Genomic DNA, 15,061 nt, shown 5'->3' with positions numbered 1-15,061 from the left:
AAAAGGTTTAAGCAATAAAGCAGTGAGTGAGCGGCGGGGCTGGAGTGCAGTGACCCCATTTGCATGACACCGGCCCCTCCTCCAGCTTGGGGGGGGGGGGGGGGGGTTCGTCTTATGGAGCGAAAATAACGGTATCTTAAAGCGGTTGTCTGGTCCAGACCAGAGACATTCCACAAGAGATGGAAATACAAGGTTTAAAAAAAAACTTAAAATACATAATTCTCAACGTCTTAAGGCTTCCACCAAATCTAAGAGAGTTATTATTTTAACATAAAGAGCCCTGGGAAGACTGTGCTGCTAAAGATCTGAATCATATAAGGATATACTAAGAAATTAGCAGAGAATGCTGGACTTATATAGGTGGCCGTTTACAGGGGTTGTCCTGCCTAAGGGCTGTTTCACACGAGTGGATGCCGTGCATGACATCCGCTGCGTGAATGACAGCCAAGACCCGGACAGCAGAAACACAGAGCAGTAACATGACTGATAATGCTCCGTGCTTCTCTGTGATCTTTTTACTACGAAATCACAGTGAGATAAAGTTGTCACTGATTTCGTAGTAAAGAGATCACAGAGGGGCACGGAGCATTATCAATCATGTTAATGCTCCGTGCTTCTGCTGTCCGCATCGGGTTTTGGCTGTCATTCACGCAGCGGATGTCACGCATGGCATCCGCTCGTGTGAAACAGCCCTAAGAGCCAACAACCCCAATGGTCCTAACCTGTGCCCCATTAACAGGTTAGTCCTGTGACATCGTTATTGGTAATTATCCTCTACAAGGTGTGCATGCTGTATGTATCAGTTCTAACATTTACAGTGGCTTCAATATTCTTTTTATGGAAGACTGTTACTTACAATATTGATGGAAGGAAACTATCAATTACAGTTTTATCCATCTTTGCTTTCAGGCCAGGAACTTAAAGAGGCAGAGCTACAAGTTAAAGTGGATCAAGGCTTGGTAAGTAACGAAGCATACTGTCTTTGCTTAATGCTCAAGGTCTCCATCAAAGAAAAAGCTCATATAACCGAAACCCTCCCCCCCCCCCCTAAACTTCATCATTTGTTATTGTTATATAGTACTAACCCTGGCCCTGTTGTTATGCTTACAAGTGAGAGAGAAATGTAGAAGTGGCCACTTTTTCATGGGGTGCATTTCTAAAATTGGTTTAGCAGTTTTGCTGTTTATAAGTTAATGTGATCCATAAACCACCATATAAATCCTAGTAGTGACAATGATTTGTTATTTCTTTTTTCAGGACCCATCTGCCGTAAGGACAGTTTTAAAGCCGAAAGGTGAGTGTTGTTTTTCCAAATAAAATACTTGAAAACCTTTGTACATATCAAATGCGTTTACATGAAATTCTTTTGTTGCCCTCAGTATTTCAGTGTTTTACTGAGATGCAGAAGAGCATGCTTGATTTTGCTTTTCCCTTCTTTATTTTAATACAAAGCAGAATCAATGTGCTGTAGAATTGGCCTGAAAGCCTGAGGAGTTTGTATTTGTCTTGCATCTGTTGGTGAATTCAAAACCTGCTTCATGACTACAATCTGCTGCAGTTTTTCTACTGTGCTGAATGTTGCCGTTGGAAATTTGCAGCAAACATTCTGTGTGTGAACAAGCCTTTTGGAGATTTTGGTCTTTGGGTATTTTGAGGTGTTCCACAAAGAATTGTCTTCTAATAACTGCCACTTTTATTATCTTTTCACTTTTATTATCTTTGGCACTTTTATCTTTTTGGCCTATTTAATAAAATTTTAGGAGAAAAAAATTGTCAAACAAAAGGTCTTTTCTATACAAAAAAAGTATTTTCTGGATTTTTTTGATCGGTGCTCAAGTGGTTGCAAAATGTACGCACTCAGCTGGTGTGTTCGTGAAAATTTATATATAAAAACTACCACTAACTGCAGGTCTTTTTTCACACAAAAAAAACGCAAAATGTGCGGATGTAAACAATCACACTACTGATCTGTGCTGTGCAGCACGCACGCACACAGATCAAGCAATGCGTGCAAAAACTAGTATAAGGAAGGGACAGGGATGGAGGGTGGTTTAGGCATCTGGAACTGCTGAAAAAAATTAATAAAAATGAGAGCAGCAATTGCAGATGTTTTTTCTTTTAGCAGCAAAAGGTCAAATCGCTGTGGTGATGCACCACAAGTCCCAACAAGCAGCACAGATAAGGACAAAACCTATCTGCACGCTGTCACCAGCTAGAATGGCTGCCTGCAGAGAGGTTCATCCCTTTCCTGTCCTGTTATAGCGCTGCTATTGGCTGGAGCGTTGTTCCAGCCAATCGCAGCACTGGCAGGGGACGCCAAACACGGGTGTCCCCTGCCTGACCTCTGGGGAAACAGGTGCTGACTAGTTCAGCAACAGTCACCCCTGTACAACCCCCCACCCCTGCAGCTCCATGAATGGTTAAAAAACCATCTGGAGCTGTGATTGAAACTTGCCAATGGCAGCGATCAGGGCTGCAGGGGGCGGAAAAACCTCCCTGTGCCCGTAGGAAAGATGGATGCCTGCCGTGCAGATTTTGGTCAGGGACCGGGTGTACACAGCGCCATAGCTGTACGGCGCTGGGATTTCTGACCCACTTTAGGGAGCATGCATGTTACTTTAGCAGTACTTTTAAAGGGCATCTGTCATATATGTGCTTTATGAAATTGACTGACCTGTAGCATGTGCACTTGACAGATGAAGGCACCTGTGGTGTTCCTCACGTGTGAACATGGGACCAACACAGATGTCTTCAGCTGCCGAATGCACATGCAACAGGTCAGCCAGTGTCATAGGTGCAAATCTGCTGTCAGATGCCCTTTAAAGGGGTTATCCGGGAATAATGTTTTTACCGAGTGCCCGCAGCCTGCCTCCACCAATAGAAGATTATTACCTAACGGCAGAGGTGGTGAGGAGCAGGTATCTTCTATTGATGGAGGCAGGCTGTGGACACTTGGTAAAAAGTCATTATTCTCGGAGAACCCCTTTACAAGCTGCAGACTTCATGGTTAATTTTATTATTCCCCGAGCATTGTCACTATGCATCAGAATAATCTTATTTCGTAATTGTGGAAAATGTTGAATTCATGTACAAATCCTCATCCTTACTCCAGGGTTGTTCTTGTCCATACTGTCCCTGGCATTAATTGAGGATAAAGTAACTGCATTTATTCAGTAACTGGAGAGTTGTTTTCCAAGGGACTGGATGTAAGCATACACGCTGATATTCTCTCTCACCCACTAAAATATGACAAAGACCTTCTGGCTATCAGCAATATATAACATAGGACTATTGAGTGTGATGCCGAATCTGTCACTGGTTTTATGCTGCCCTATTCGAAGGCAGGATAAACTGGTGACAGAACCCCTGATGAAAATGTTGTATTGACCCAGTCGTTTCTGAAAATCACCTTTGAGCAGCTTCGGTTCAGGCCGAGGCTGGACTGCGCTCAGTAGAATGCACAGACGTATATTGAGGAGCTTCTGACCGGATGCCAGTGTGCCTTCCTCTGTTCAGTCTTGGAAGCCAAGGATCCGTTAGGCTCAGTTTCGTGCAAACAGCGTTTTGGTGTCCGCCTCCAAAGCGGAATGGAGACGGAATGGAGGCAAACTGATGCGTTCTGAGCGGATCATTTTCCATTCAGAATGCATTAGGGCCAAACTGATCCGTTTTGGACCGCTTGTGAGAGCCCTGAACAGATCTCATAAACGGAAAGCCAAAACGCCAGTGTGAAAGTAGCCTAAGGTGTGAAAAGTTTTGCATTTAATAGTTAAATTGGAAATCATTTTGTTGCAATTGATTTTTGCTTTTATGTAATGCACTGTACATGGTGTCCAAGCTTTTCAGCAGTGCAATATATACGCTAAATTTGTGTTCACTTAAAGGGATTATCTGGGAAACGATAATGATGACCTGTCCTCAGGATAGGTCATCATTATCGCGTTGGCGGAGGTCTGAGTCCCGGCACTCCTGATGATGAGCTATTATAGAGAGCTGCGATGCTCACTGGAGCTCTGGTGAGTGCCACAGCTTGCCAAGGACAGCGCTGTACATCGCTACTGCAGTTCAGCCCCATTAACTCGAAGTAGGCCACGAGTCCAATGTACGGTGATGCCACTAGCCTAAGAAGGAGGTTGCAGCACTCGCTGAGCACTGTCCTCTTTTAAGACTCCTGGGACCCCTGCCGATCTGGGGATAAGCCATCAATATCTCTTCCTGGAGAACCCCTTTAAGTTACTGACACAGAAAATAAAGGAAGTCATTTAACAGTACAAAAAAATAATTGTTTTTCCATCTTTGTTTAGATTGCTACACAAACTCGGATTTCACCCAGAGGTCGGTAGTTCTTATTGACACTCTTCTGACTGTGGATGGGGGTAGTGCCGCCCAAATGGGTGCAAGAAAACCCAATCGTGACATTGCAGAGGTGGCTGCCGCAGCAGAACTTTTACTGCCTCGTGGCAGCTCGCGCATCTCTGGAGCTGTGAGTACTTTATTTTCTTCAGTAGTCAAACCCTTTATGCAGAAACAGGGCAAAACAATACATTAACTACTTCTATGTGCTTAAATGTATGCGCAGGTAAAAACCTGTCCACCACCATTACTTCATGGCAAGCTTCGTGATTATCAGATGATTGGATTCGACTGGTTGGCACGACAGTACAAAAAGAATCTTAATGCGATTCTGGCAGATGAAGGAGGACTTGGCAAAAATGTCCAGGTTATTGCTCTGTTGGCACATCTGGCTAGCAGCGAAGGTGAGAAATCATATTTTATTTTATATTCATATTTTTAGTTTTATTGGCAAGTATTGGCTTTTCCCTATATTCTTTCCGATATTTTGTTTTTCTTGTTCAGGAGTCTGGGGTCCGCACTTGATTGTTGTACGAAGTTGTAACGTTTTAAAGTGGGAGTTGGAGCTCAAACGCTGGTGTCCGTCACTTAAACTGCTCTTGTATTTTGGAAGCCAGAGGGAGCTCAGAAGAAAGAGACAGGTAAAATATCTTCATAAAATACGTTGGCGCCATCTTTGTTCTGCAGTGAGTGGAGTTGAAATGGGTGAAGGCTTCCTTTTGTACTAAAAATCTTGCATTCTACTTCAGTCATCTGATCGGCATGGGTAATGGGAGTTTGCCTACTGTCAATCATTTTTTTTTATTTTTTTTAATTAAAACAAGTTTTATTTATTTTTTGCTCAATTTGGATGCCTTCACACACAGCATAATTTATTAAAGAATTTGCCTGTGACTAAAAACCTGCTCCATTCTGATTGGCATTGTTTTGGTGGGAAGCACATGGACTTACACAAGCCCTATTCAGGTGAATGGAACGGATTTTCAGTCGCAGAAATTTCATGCAATGCAAAACAGCACATGAACGCCTCTGACCGTGAACTGCTGTACTGCGCCGGAGCGCCGCCCCGTCCCCATTATAGTCAATGGGGACGGAGTGGCGAAACAGCGGAAGGACGGATCCGCCAGGGTGAACAGCCTGCCGCATCCGTCCTGCCGCAAGTGTGAAAGTACCCTAAAGCCAGAATCCGAACACCAAAAAGAACAAGCAATAAAAGGTAACCTAATCTCCTTAGGTGTCTGGTATTTGCTCTTGTTTCGTTAGAAATCAGAATTGCAGACCGTGAAAAGTAAACTAGAAAAGCAATGTATTGTTCACTCAGGCGGCAGCCATGTCTACTTCTTCCGCTCTCTGTGAGTATAGCTGTTTAGTTGGAAGGAACCTCCTAGTTACTAATGGTACAAATAGATTTGGTTGCACTCATGTGAAGCTGTAAAACATTGCCCTTCAGGTGTCTGGGAAAGCTAGGTTACCACCATGTGGAGCTGTAGTAGACTGCAGAATACTAAATTTACCAATAGTAAATGGCCCTCCCCACTCAAATATATACAAATATAACCTAGACAGTGGTTTGTAGTGACAGTCAGTGATGGAGAAAATTCCTGTTCTGACTGAAACCCATCGATCAGATTTTCCTCTCTAGTGATAGTCATTACTCAAGAGTCTAAGGCTGTGTTGACGTTTTTGTCCAATGACGTGCTTCAGACAGATGTCATACAGTGGCATCCTCTGAAGATGCTACAAAAATGGACTGTTGTCAGGCGCTGCTTAAAACAAGGACAGCACTACAACTCTCAGCATTTACAAACTGTTATGGTTTTTCAGTAGACAATATAGGGAGATGGGTATAAGATAAAAGAACTACAACCTCAGCATGTCCAGACTGTTATGGGGCATCAGTGACCTTTACATGGTGAGGGATATAATAGGAGAGAACTGCAACTCTCATTATTTCCAGCATCCTATTAAGGGATATCAGAGGACATTACAAGGAGATAGTATAAGGAAATAACTACAACTCCTAGTATTTTACAACTTAGAGGGAAACGCCGCATACACAGCACCGGAGCTCCTCCCATATGGTGACATCACTCAGGTCCTTACAGGTCCTTTACAACTTCTCTGCACTGCCGAGCTCTGTCTCCGTGGGTAAATGAGGTTAGCTGGAGGGGAATGAACAAGGCAGGAAGGCAGATGATAGATTTCATGGGAGTGGGAGAGAACATGGCTGTGGGGACCAAGGTCAGGGACTCCTATAGCAGTGCACACACATCGATCTGCCTGCACTTCAGTCAGTGTGGTTAAGCCCTTCTAACTGCCTGTTCAGTGTGATGTGTCAGGCTCCTTCACTCAGCTGTTCTGTAGCTGGAAATGGGTTTGGACTAGGTAAAAGACAAAGGAGGACATTTATCAAATCAGATACGTCAATGGTGTGCCGTAAAAAAGTTGCAATTCATGTCAGTTGTGGCGTGTTCTGTAACATTTGGTCAAATTTTGTGACATTTGGTGAGACGCGCCACTTTCCAAAGTGATCTGCATATAAAGCCTCATTCACACATCCGTGTTCGGTCAGTGATTTCCATCGGTGATTGTGAACCAAAATCAGGATTGGAGCCTTCACAGACATAAGGCATAATGGAGAGATCTGCACCTGGTTTTGGATCAAAATAAAAAATCTGTAAAGCATGCATTTGTATTCAGTCCCCCCTTCAGCTGCATGTCTTTTGGGCTATGTTTCTACCAGCTTTACACATCTAGAGGCTGGAATTTTTGCCCGTTCTTCTTTGCAAAATGGCTCAAGCTCAGTCAAATTGGATAGAGAGCGTCGGTGAACAGCAATTTCCAAGCCTTGCCACAGATTCTCAATGGGATTTAGGTCTTGACTTTGACTGGGCCATTCTAACACCTGAATATGCCTTGATCTATTCTAAACCATTCCATTGTAGCTCTGACTGTATGTTTAGGGTCGTATTTCTACTGGAAGGTGAACTTCTGCACCAGTCCCAAGTTTTTTGCAGCCTCTACCAGGTTTTTCTCCAGGATTGCCCTGTATTTAGCTCCATCCATCTTCCCATCAACTATGACCAGCTTCTGTGTCACTACTGAAGAAAAGCATCCCCACAGCATAATCCTGCCACCACGTTTTACTCTGGGGATGGCTGTGTTCAGGGTGATGTTCAGTGTTCGTTTTCTGCCACACATTTTGCATTTAGGCTAAAACATTCCATTTTGGTCACGTCTGACCAGTGCACCTTCTTCCACATGTGTCCCCTACATGGCCTGTGGCAAACTGCAACTATGACTTCTTATGACTTGCTTTCAGAAATGGCTTTCTTCTTGCGACTCTTCCATAAAGGCCAGATTTGTGGAGTACACAACTAATAGTTATCCTGTGGACAGATTCTCCCACTTGAGCTGTGGATCTCTGCAGCTCCTCCAGAGTGACCATGGGATTCTTGGCTGCTTCTCTAAGGGTCCATTCAGACGTCTGTAGAATGGGTCCGCATCCGTTCCGCAAATTGGGGCAAGAATGGATGCGGACAGCACACAGTGTGCTTTTCGCATTTCCGGAGTGCGCCCCCGATCTTCTGGTTCGCGGCTCCGGATAAAAATAGAACATGTACTATTTTTGTCCGCAATTGCTGACAAGAATAGGCAGTTTTATGGGGGTGCCTGCCGAGTGTATTGCGGATCCGCAATACACTACAGATGTGTGAATGGACCCTAATTGGTGCTCTCCTTGCCTGGGCTGTCAGTTTAGGTGGACAGCCGTATCTTGGTAGGTTTGCAGTTGTGCCATACTCCATCCGTTATCGGATGATGGCTTGAACAGTGAGATTTTCAGAGACTGGCTATGTAATTATTATTATTTTTTTATATCCTAACCCTGCTTTACACTTGTCCACAACTTTATCCCTGACCTGTCTGGTGTGTTCCTTGGTTTTCCTGATGCTGTTTGATCACTAATGTTCTCTAACAAACCTCTGAGGCTTTCACAGAACACTTTACTTTTGTATCTATAACTAAAGCCAGTCATATAACTTATTTATAATTTGTTTATTTTAGAGATGGGAGGAGCCCAACAACTTCCATGTCTGCATCACCTCTTACAAGCAGCTGTTCAAGGGACTTCAGGCTTTTATGAAGATGCGGTGGAAATATTTGGTCCTGGATGAAGTCAATCAGCTCCGAAACATTAATGAGAAGCACTGGGAAGCCATCTTAAATCTGCCAAGGTTTGTGTTTGTCTGCATTGATGAAAATATAATTACTTGCCTGAATTGTTATATTGTTATCGGGCTGAAGTATTGTTTGCTCTAAATTGCTCCAGGAATTCAGGTTTTCTCAGAATAAGCACTCATATCAGCCAGATTTCCCATTAGTAGAGTTCATTGTGGAGAATGGGAACTACGATTTTTAGAATATACTTGTATATGTTTTTAGGTCTTTATGTTTCTATGGGAGTGTATTTGAATTTCTGCATGTGTTTTTTTTTCTTGTTCTGTTTTTTTTTAAATCTTTTTTTTTCAAAATTATTATATTAAAGCACCAAACAACAATTTCCAGTTTCAAAACACAACTGTAAATTCGAAAACATATTATAAAAGACCAAAAGAAACAGTCTATACCCCTCCTCCCCTCAGGTGGTCCTTTGAAAGTCCATGTCAGTTTTCTGTCAGCAGATTTGTACCTATGAAAGTAGCTGGCCTGTTGCGTGTGCACTTGGCAACTGAAGGCATCTGTGTTGGTCCCATGTTCATATGTGCCTGCATTGCTAAGAAAAAATTATGTTTTAATAATATATGCAAATGGATCTCTAGATGCAACTGGGGCATTGCTGTTACACCTAGAAGCTCTGCACCACAGCCTCTAGGCTGACAAGTGTGATCACATGTAACACTGCATGGCCATGTCAGAGTGCCTAGGGACAGAGAGCAGAGCCTCTAAAGGTAACAGCAACACCCCACGTTGCTTCTGGGCAGTGTAAATGCCATCATGCCTGGCCCTTTTCAAAGTGCAGTTGCAGAGAGAGCAGAGCCTCTGAGTAGTGGTAACACCCCCATTGCTCCTAGATGCTCATTTGCAGATAAACTTCTTGCAGCAAAACTTCTCAGCAATGTGGGCACATATGAACATGGGAGCAACATAAGATGCCTTCAGCTGCCAACAGGTCAGCCAGTTTTAGAAGTACAAATCTGCTGACAAATGCCCTTTAAGCCAATGCGTAATCATTGTACAAAAGCAGTAAGAGTGCTAAAGTATCAACTGTAGACATCCATATTATAATGCCATATCCACAAATATTCCAGTATATTAGAGAAAAACTTTCAACAAATCTCACAAGGATATTGAATGTGCACAAAACATTGTTTCTCGCCCAATTTCCTTGGGGGACACAGAAGACCTTGGGTATAGCTCATCTCCATAGGAGGCGTGACACTAAGTGAAAGCTGTTAAGCCCCTCCTCCATCAGCTATACCCTCAGCCTGGAGAGAGAGACTGCCAGTTTTTGCTTAGTGTCCAAGGAGGCAAGACACTCCCTGCTCTGCAGGGCTGTTTTCTCCTTGTTTAAATTTTGATTTTTACTTTTTTCTTTTCTTTTTGTTCCAGATCATCAGGGACAACAGAGACTCACTAGACCTCTCTGTTTCTCCCGGGGTTGAGCTGCGCCAGTGCCGGTCACCCGCACTGCTGCCTCCCCCACAGAAGACAAGGTGGATCAGGGCAGCCCAGCTCCCCTACATCCCGCCAGCGCAAGGGTCGCCCGCACGCCAAGTCCCTCTTCCAGCGTCCTGCCACTACGGTGCCAGTAGCTGAAGGGGTGACCCTGCTGGAATGGACCGAGGGTGAAGACGACTATGGTGAGAGAGTGGCTTCTCCAGCCCTATGTCCCCCACCCCCCACCCTGGTCTCCTGCGTGCCTGACCCCCATACTGGGCCTCTGGACCCTTCTGTCACTGCTGGACCTAGGCTGGCCCCTGGGGTGCTGCGGGGCGACAATCTACTCCCTGCTCCCTCTACTCCCTTCCTGGCCTTCATGGGACATTCTAGCTGCAGAATGCTGCGAATAGGCAGCCACATCGCCTCCCTTCACCTATCAGCGTCCCTCCTGGGAACGCTGTACTCGCATCCGCACGGGAACCCGGTCTCAGGGTCCCCCCATCCCCTTACGGATGCGCTGCTCTGGGCCGGGGGCCCGTTCCTGACGGCAGTGCTGTGAGTTTTTACTTCCCGGCCTGCTGGGCCGCACCTCTGGCGCTTCTTCCCGGCCTGCTGGGCCGCACCTCCGAGCTGGGCCGCACTCCGGCGCTCCTTCCCGGCCCCCGACTGTTCTGGCCTGCGGGGTAGACTCCCGCGGCCGGCATTTGGCTTGAGCACGATGCTCCAACGATTCCGGCCGGCCGTCGGCGACTTCCGGTCGGCCGGGCGCCGCAAATTTTGGCCCAGGCTTCGGGCCTACTGGGCCGCATTCCGGCGCACCACCCGGGCCCCTGACTTCCGGTCCGCGGGGTGGGCTTCCGCGGCCGGTTTGTACAGGCAGTCCGCTCCGGTTTCCTGTGCGGCCCCGGTCAGCCGGGTGCCGCAGAAAATTTAGGCCGCAAACTTCCGGCCTCTGTTGGAGGGGGCGGGAACTTCTCCAGGCGCGAATTCTTCCCGCCTGGAGGTTCCCCGCCCCCAGGGGATCGCGGCGCCGCCTCCTCGCCCCTTCCCAGGTTGGATGGCTGTTAACCCTTCGGGTACCGGCGGCGCCCCCCCTGTTTTTTTTCCCTACTTCTATGCTGTGCACCTGTATGGTGGCACTTCTTTCTGCCTCAGTGAGGCTATTTTTATTTAGAAATAAATGAAATGGTTAACTAATGGATTTCTTGTGCGCTGCGCAGGACGCTGCAGCCTTATCTCAGTAGTGCCGCCTGTATGCGTGCTCCTTCCATGAGCGGCATGGTGTCGCACTCCCCGGCTGGTGCATATTTCCCTTCTAAGTGGTTCTTGCCCTCTCCGGGATACAGCGCTGGCCAAGTGCATGCGCTCTCTTTTTTTCTGTAGGCAGAATTCGTCACCCTCCAGCTATGGTGCCTGCCATGTGCATGACAACCCCTTCCTAGGCGGGATACTGCACTCTCTCGGGCTGCAGGCTTGCCTGGTGCATGACCCCCGCTTAGGTGGAATACTGCACTCTCACCGAATACGGTGCTGGCCATGTGCACGAGAACGCTGCACTCACTGGATTCGCTGCAGGCCATGTGCACAACCCCCTTCCATAGGCGGAATGCTGCACTCACTGGATTCGTTGCCGGTCTTGTGCATGTCCTCCTTCCATAGGTGGAATCTGCACTCTCACCAGATACGGTGTTGGTCTGGTGCAAGACCCCCTCCCATAGGGGAACGCTGCACTTTCACTGCATTCGCTGCCGGCCATGTGCGTGATCCCCTTCCATAGGCGAAACGCTGCACTCACTGGATTTGATACCGGCCATGTGCATGACCCCCTTCCATAGGCGGAATGCTGCATTCACTGGATTCGCTGCCGGTCTTGTGCATGACCCCCTTCCATAGGCGGAATGCTGCACTCACTGGATTCGCTGCCGGTCTTGTGCATGACCCCCTTCCATAGGCGGAATGCTGCACTCACTGGATTCGCTGCCGGTCTTGTGCATGACCCCCTTCCATAGGCGGAATACTGCACTTCATCGGTTATGGTGCTGGGCAGCCGGCCATGTGCATAACCCCCTTCCATAGGCGGTATGCTGCATTCTCATTGGATTCGCTGCCGGCCTTGGGCATGCCTTCTTCCCTCAAGCGCCATGCATACGCCCTCACTGACTGGGGTCGTTCTCTCGCCGGTAAGTTGCTGGCCGCGTGCATGACCCCCTTCCATGGTGGGGTGCTTGCAACTCACTAAATCCGCTGCCGGCCATATACATGTTCCCCCTTCCATGGGCGGTGTACGGCACTCTCACTGGATTCGCTGCCGGCCATGGGCATGTCTCCTTTCCTCAGGCAACATACACACACTCTCACTGACTGTGTTTGTTCTCTCGCCAGTGTGCTGCTGGCCAGGTGCATGACCCCCATCCGTGGCGGAGTGCTCGCATTCTCCCTGGTTGCAATACTGGCCATGGGCATGGCTCCCCCTTCTGGGCAGCATACTGCACTCTCACCAGATACGTTGCTGGCCTCTAAGATGGGTGGAATACTTGCACTCCCATTGGATACGGTGCTGGCCTTGTGCGTGACCACCCCTCATTCCATGGGTGGACTTTTGTACGCTCACAGGACTTACAACTGTCCTTGTATATGCTGTGCTGGACTTGTACTTGTCCCCATTCATTGGCGGAGTAGTTGTACTCTCACAAAATTCGGTGTTTGGTGGATTATTGCACACTCACTTAATGCTAGGATAACCCTGTGCATGTCCCCTTTTCACTAGGTGGACGTCCTGCTGGATGCTGTGTGGCCATGTGCATGGCCCTCTTCTGGGCGGAATATGGTATGTCCTACTTCTCTGAAGTAGGTACTGGTCTTGGGCATCACCCCCTTGTGGGGCGGGCTTTGCACGCTTGCTGTCTGCGATGTTTGCCAAGTACATTTCCCTCTCTTCTGGGCGGACTGCTTGCGTTTCCATCGCATGCCATACTAGTCTTGTGTATGTCCCCCCTTCCGGTTGCACTTTGCACTTCCGTGGATTCTGTGGGACTCTGTGGCTGGCCCTCTTCGCTGAATGACTATTTTGCAGTGGGCGGACGCTCTTGTGCACTCTGTGCGTTGTTGGGCCGTGTATGCCTTCTCCTTCCGTAGGTGGGTTGGCTTTCTCACTGCTTATGGGGCTGCTTGTACGTATGCCTCCATTCTTCCTGCGACTTGCCGTTTTTCTCTTGGGATACGGTGATTGCCGCCGGCCTGGCACTCTTCTCTGAAGAGATCTTTCTGTTCACCTGACCTGGACGGGCTCTATTGCTCTCTACTGCAGCGAGCTGGGTGGTATCCATTCTCTGTTCGGAGGGTATATTGTGTTTCCGTTGTGACGGTATCCACCATATTCGTTGGCCCTTCCGCCTGGGGAGTGTTCGTGGTTCCTAGATGCGTACCCATTAGTTCCCCTGTGGCATTGCTTCCCAGCGCAAGCGGTCACATGGTCGAGAGTGCTGTCTCCAGCGTCCCTCGCAGTCTACGTTGGCTCTGGCGGGATTACGGTTCCCTCGCCTGTTGCCATTCCTCCTCTTGGATGCGTTTTGGTTTGAGTCCTTCCTGTTGGCACCCTCCGTGCTTCAGTTTGTTTTGCTACCAGGTTCTAGCCGCTCTTTTCGAGCAGGTCGCCCAACTTCTCTTGGGTGCTCGATTACCCAGGTCCCAGGGACCTCCTCTTTCGGTTCATTAGGGTATTCGCCTTCTGCGAATTGGTGAGCCGGACATCTTGGAGTAGCGGAGTTCTGCTTTTGAGCGGTCCTGTGGCTTCCCTGTTGCCCACTCCTCCTTTCGGTTGGAGGGTGTCATCCGTTTTCTCGACGGCTCTGTTTTGGCTTCTCCTGGGACAGTTTTATTCCGATGTGGCTTCTGCCCCGGCCAGGCTTCAGGGGCTGTTCCTTCACTGCCCTCCCCTCTGGGGAGAACATGGTTGTTCATATGGATGGTCCCGGTGTTCCTTATGACCTCATACTGTCTCCATTGTTCACACTGGCTGTACTAGCTGTGTGCCTATTTACTGGGTTTGCCGCATTCTGTCCTCCCGCTGGGTGCAGATTACTTTTTCCATTCTGGGCGATGGTCCTGCTTGGACTTTACCTTCTCGGTAACCTGGCGGGACTACTTTCTTCTGTCAAGTTTACCCTTCAAGCCCCCACACCGGGACTGTAGAACACCTTCCTGTGGTGGCTACAACGACAAGGACTTTAGCCTGACTTGTCCTGGCGTCTGTTGGATGCTGGCCGGGTCCCTTTCGGTTCCTTCCGTTTGTCCTTCTGCTCCCCCACTCCGTGTGGATACGGGACGGCGTTGCTCGGGGGCCGACGGGACCAGTTTTACCAACCTTTTTGCCCGTGTCACTGATCTGCGCTTACTCGCATTGGATTTCCTCCCGCCTGCCCAGACGAGTCCGGCGAGCACACTAGTGTTCGCTCCCGGCCGTGCTTCGTCCAGGTTCTGTTGTCTGACTTAGGATCTTACCTGGGGTTCTTTAGGAAGCTGGGCATTCCCCCACTCTGCCTTTCTCTTCCCATGATTCTGTCTTCTCCAGTCTGGCCTGGACCTGCGACTGGGACTCTGTTACTTGAAGTGTCTGCAGTTTTTTTTGCTTGGACATCTCCGACTCTTGTCGACGCTCGGTCTCTTGTGTTCCAGGAGGTCCGCGCCAAGGTTGACGGCTCCTGGGTGCTTTCCTCCGCTTTAACCAAATGGCTATTGCTGTGGTTACTGCATCAAGGGCAGGGTTCTGTTTTTTTGGTGTCACCGTTCATTTCACCAGAGCGGTTGGTGCCTCCGGGGCCGGAGGCATTGGGCTTCAGCCATGCCATTGTGCAGGGTGGCCACGGTCTTCCTTGCACTCTTTACCAGGTTCTCCAGAGTGCGTACTCTGGCTTCGGCGGCTGCTGCCTTGGGCCGCCTGGTTTTGCAGGTGGCATTTCCTTGCTGCCTTCGGGTGCTTCGCCTTGGTGCTGTGGTCCCTCCCCTCTTGGACTGCTTTTGAACGTCCCAAGGTCTTCTGTGTCCCCCA

At 48.3% G+C, this 15,061-nt stretch overlaps 1 protein-coding gene and 1 non-coding gene across 3 annotated transcripts in view; both read left to right on the top strand.

Annotated features, from left to right (window-relative positions):
- The window catches only part of LOC122924487 (E1A-binding protein p400-like), a 153,122-nt gene that overhangs the window by 41,532 nt on the left and 96,529 nt on the right, over window positions 1-15,061 (top strand). For both annotated transcript variants that reach the window (XM_044275619.1, XM_044275618.1), the window contains exons 10-15: window positions 910-959; window positions 1,258-1,294; window positions 4,305-4,483; window positions 4,580-4,757; window positions 4,858-4,994; window positions 8,419-8,588. In XM_044275619.1, the coding sequence (XP_044131554.1) occupies window positions 910-959; window positions 1,258-1,294; window positions 4,305-4,483; window positions 4,580-4,757; window positions 4,858-4,994; window positions 8,419-8,588 (751 nt within the window). The remainder of the gene's footprint in view (window positions 1-909; window positions 960-1,257; window positions 1,295-4,304; window positions 4,484-4,579; window positions 4,758-4,857; window positions 4,995-8,418; window positions 8,589-15,061) is intronic.
- On the top strand, window positions 3,093-3,219 carry LOC122925300. The gene has a single exon (XR_006387609.1). It is a non-coding gene; the product is annotated as a small nucleolar RNA SNORA49 (small nucleolar RNA).

This window comes from Bufo gargarizans, chromosome 1 (assembly GCF_014858855.1).
Source record: "Bufo gargarizans isolate SCDJY-AF-19 chromosome 1, ASM1485885v1, whole genome shotgun sequence".
Lineage (NCBI taxonomy): Eukaryota > Metazoa > Chordata > Amphibia > Anura > Bufonidae > Bufo > Bufo gargarizans.
Note: the sequence above shows the minus strand (reverse complement) of the source record. Positions and strands in the feature narration are given on the sequence as shown.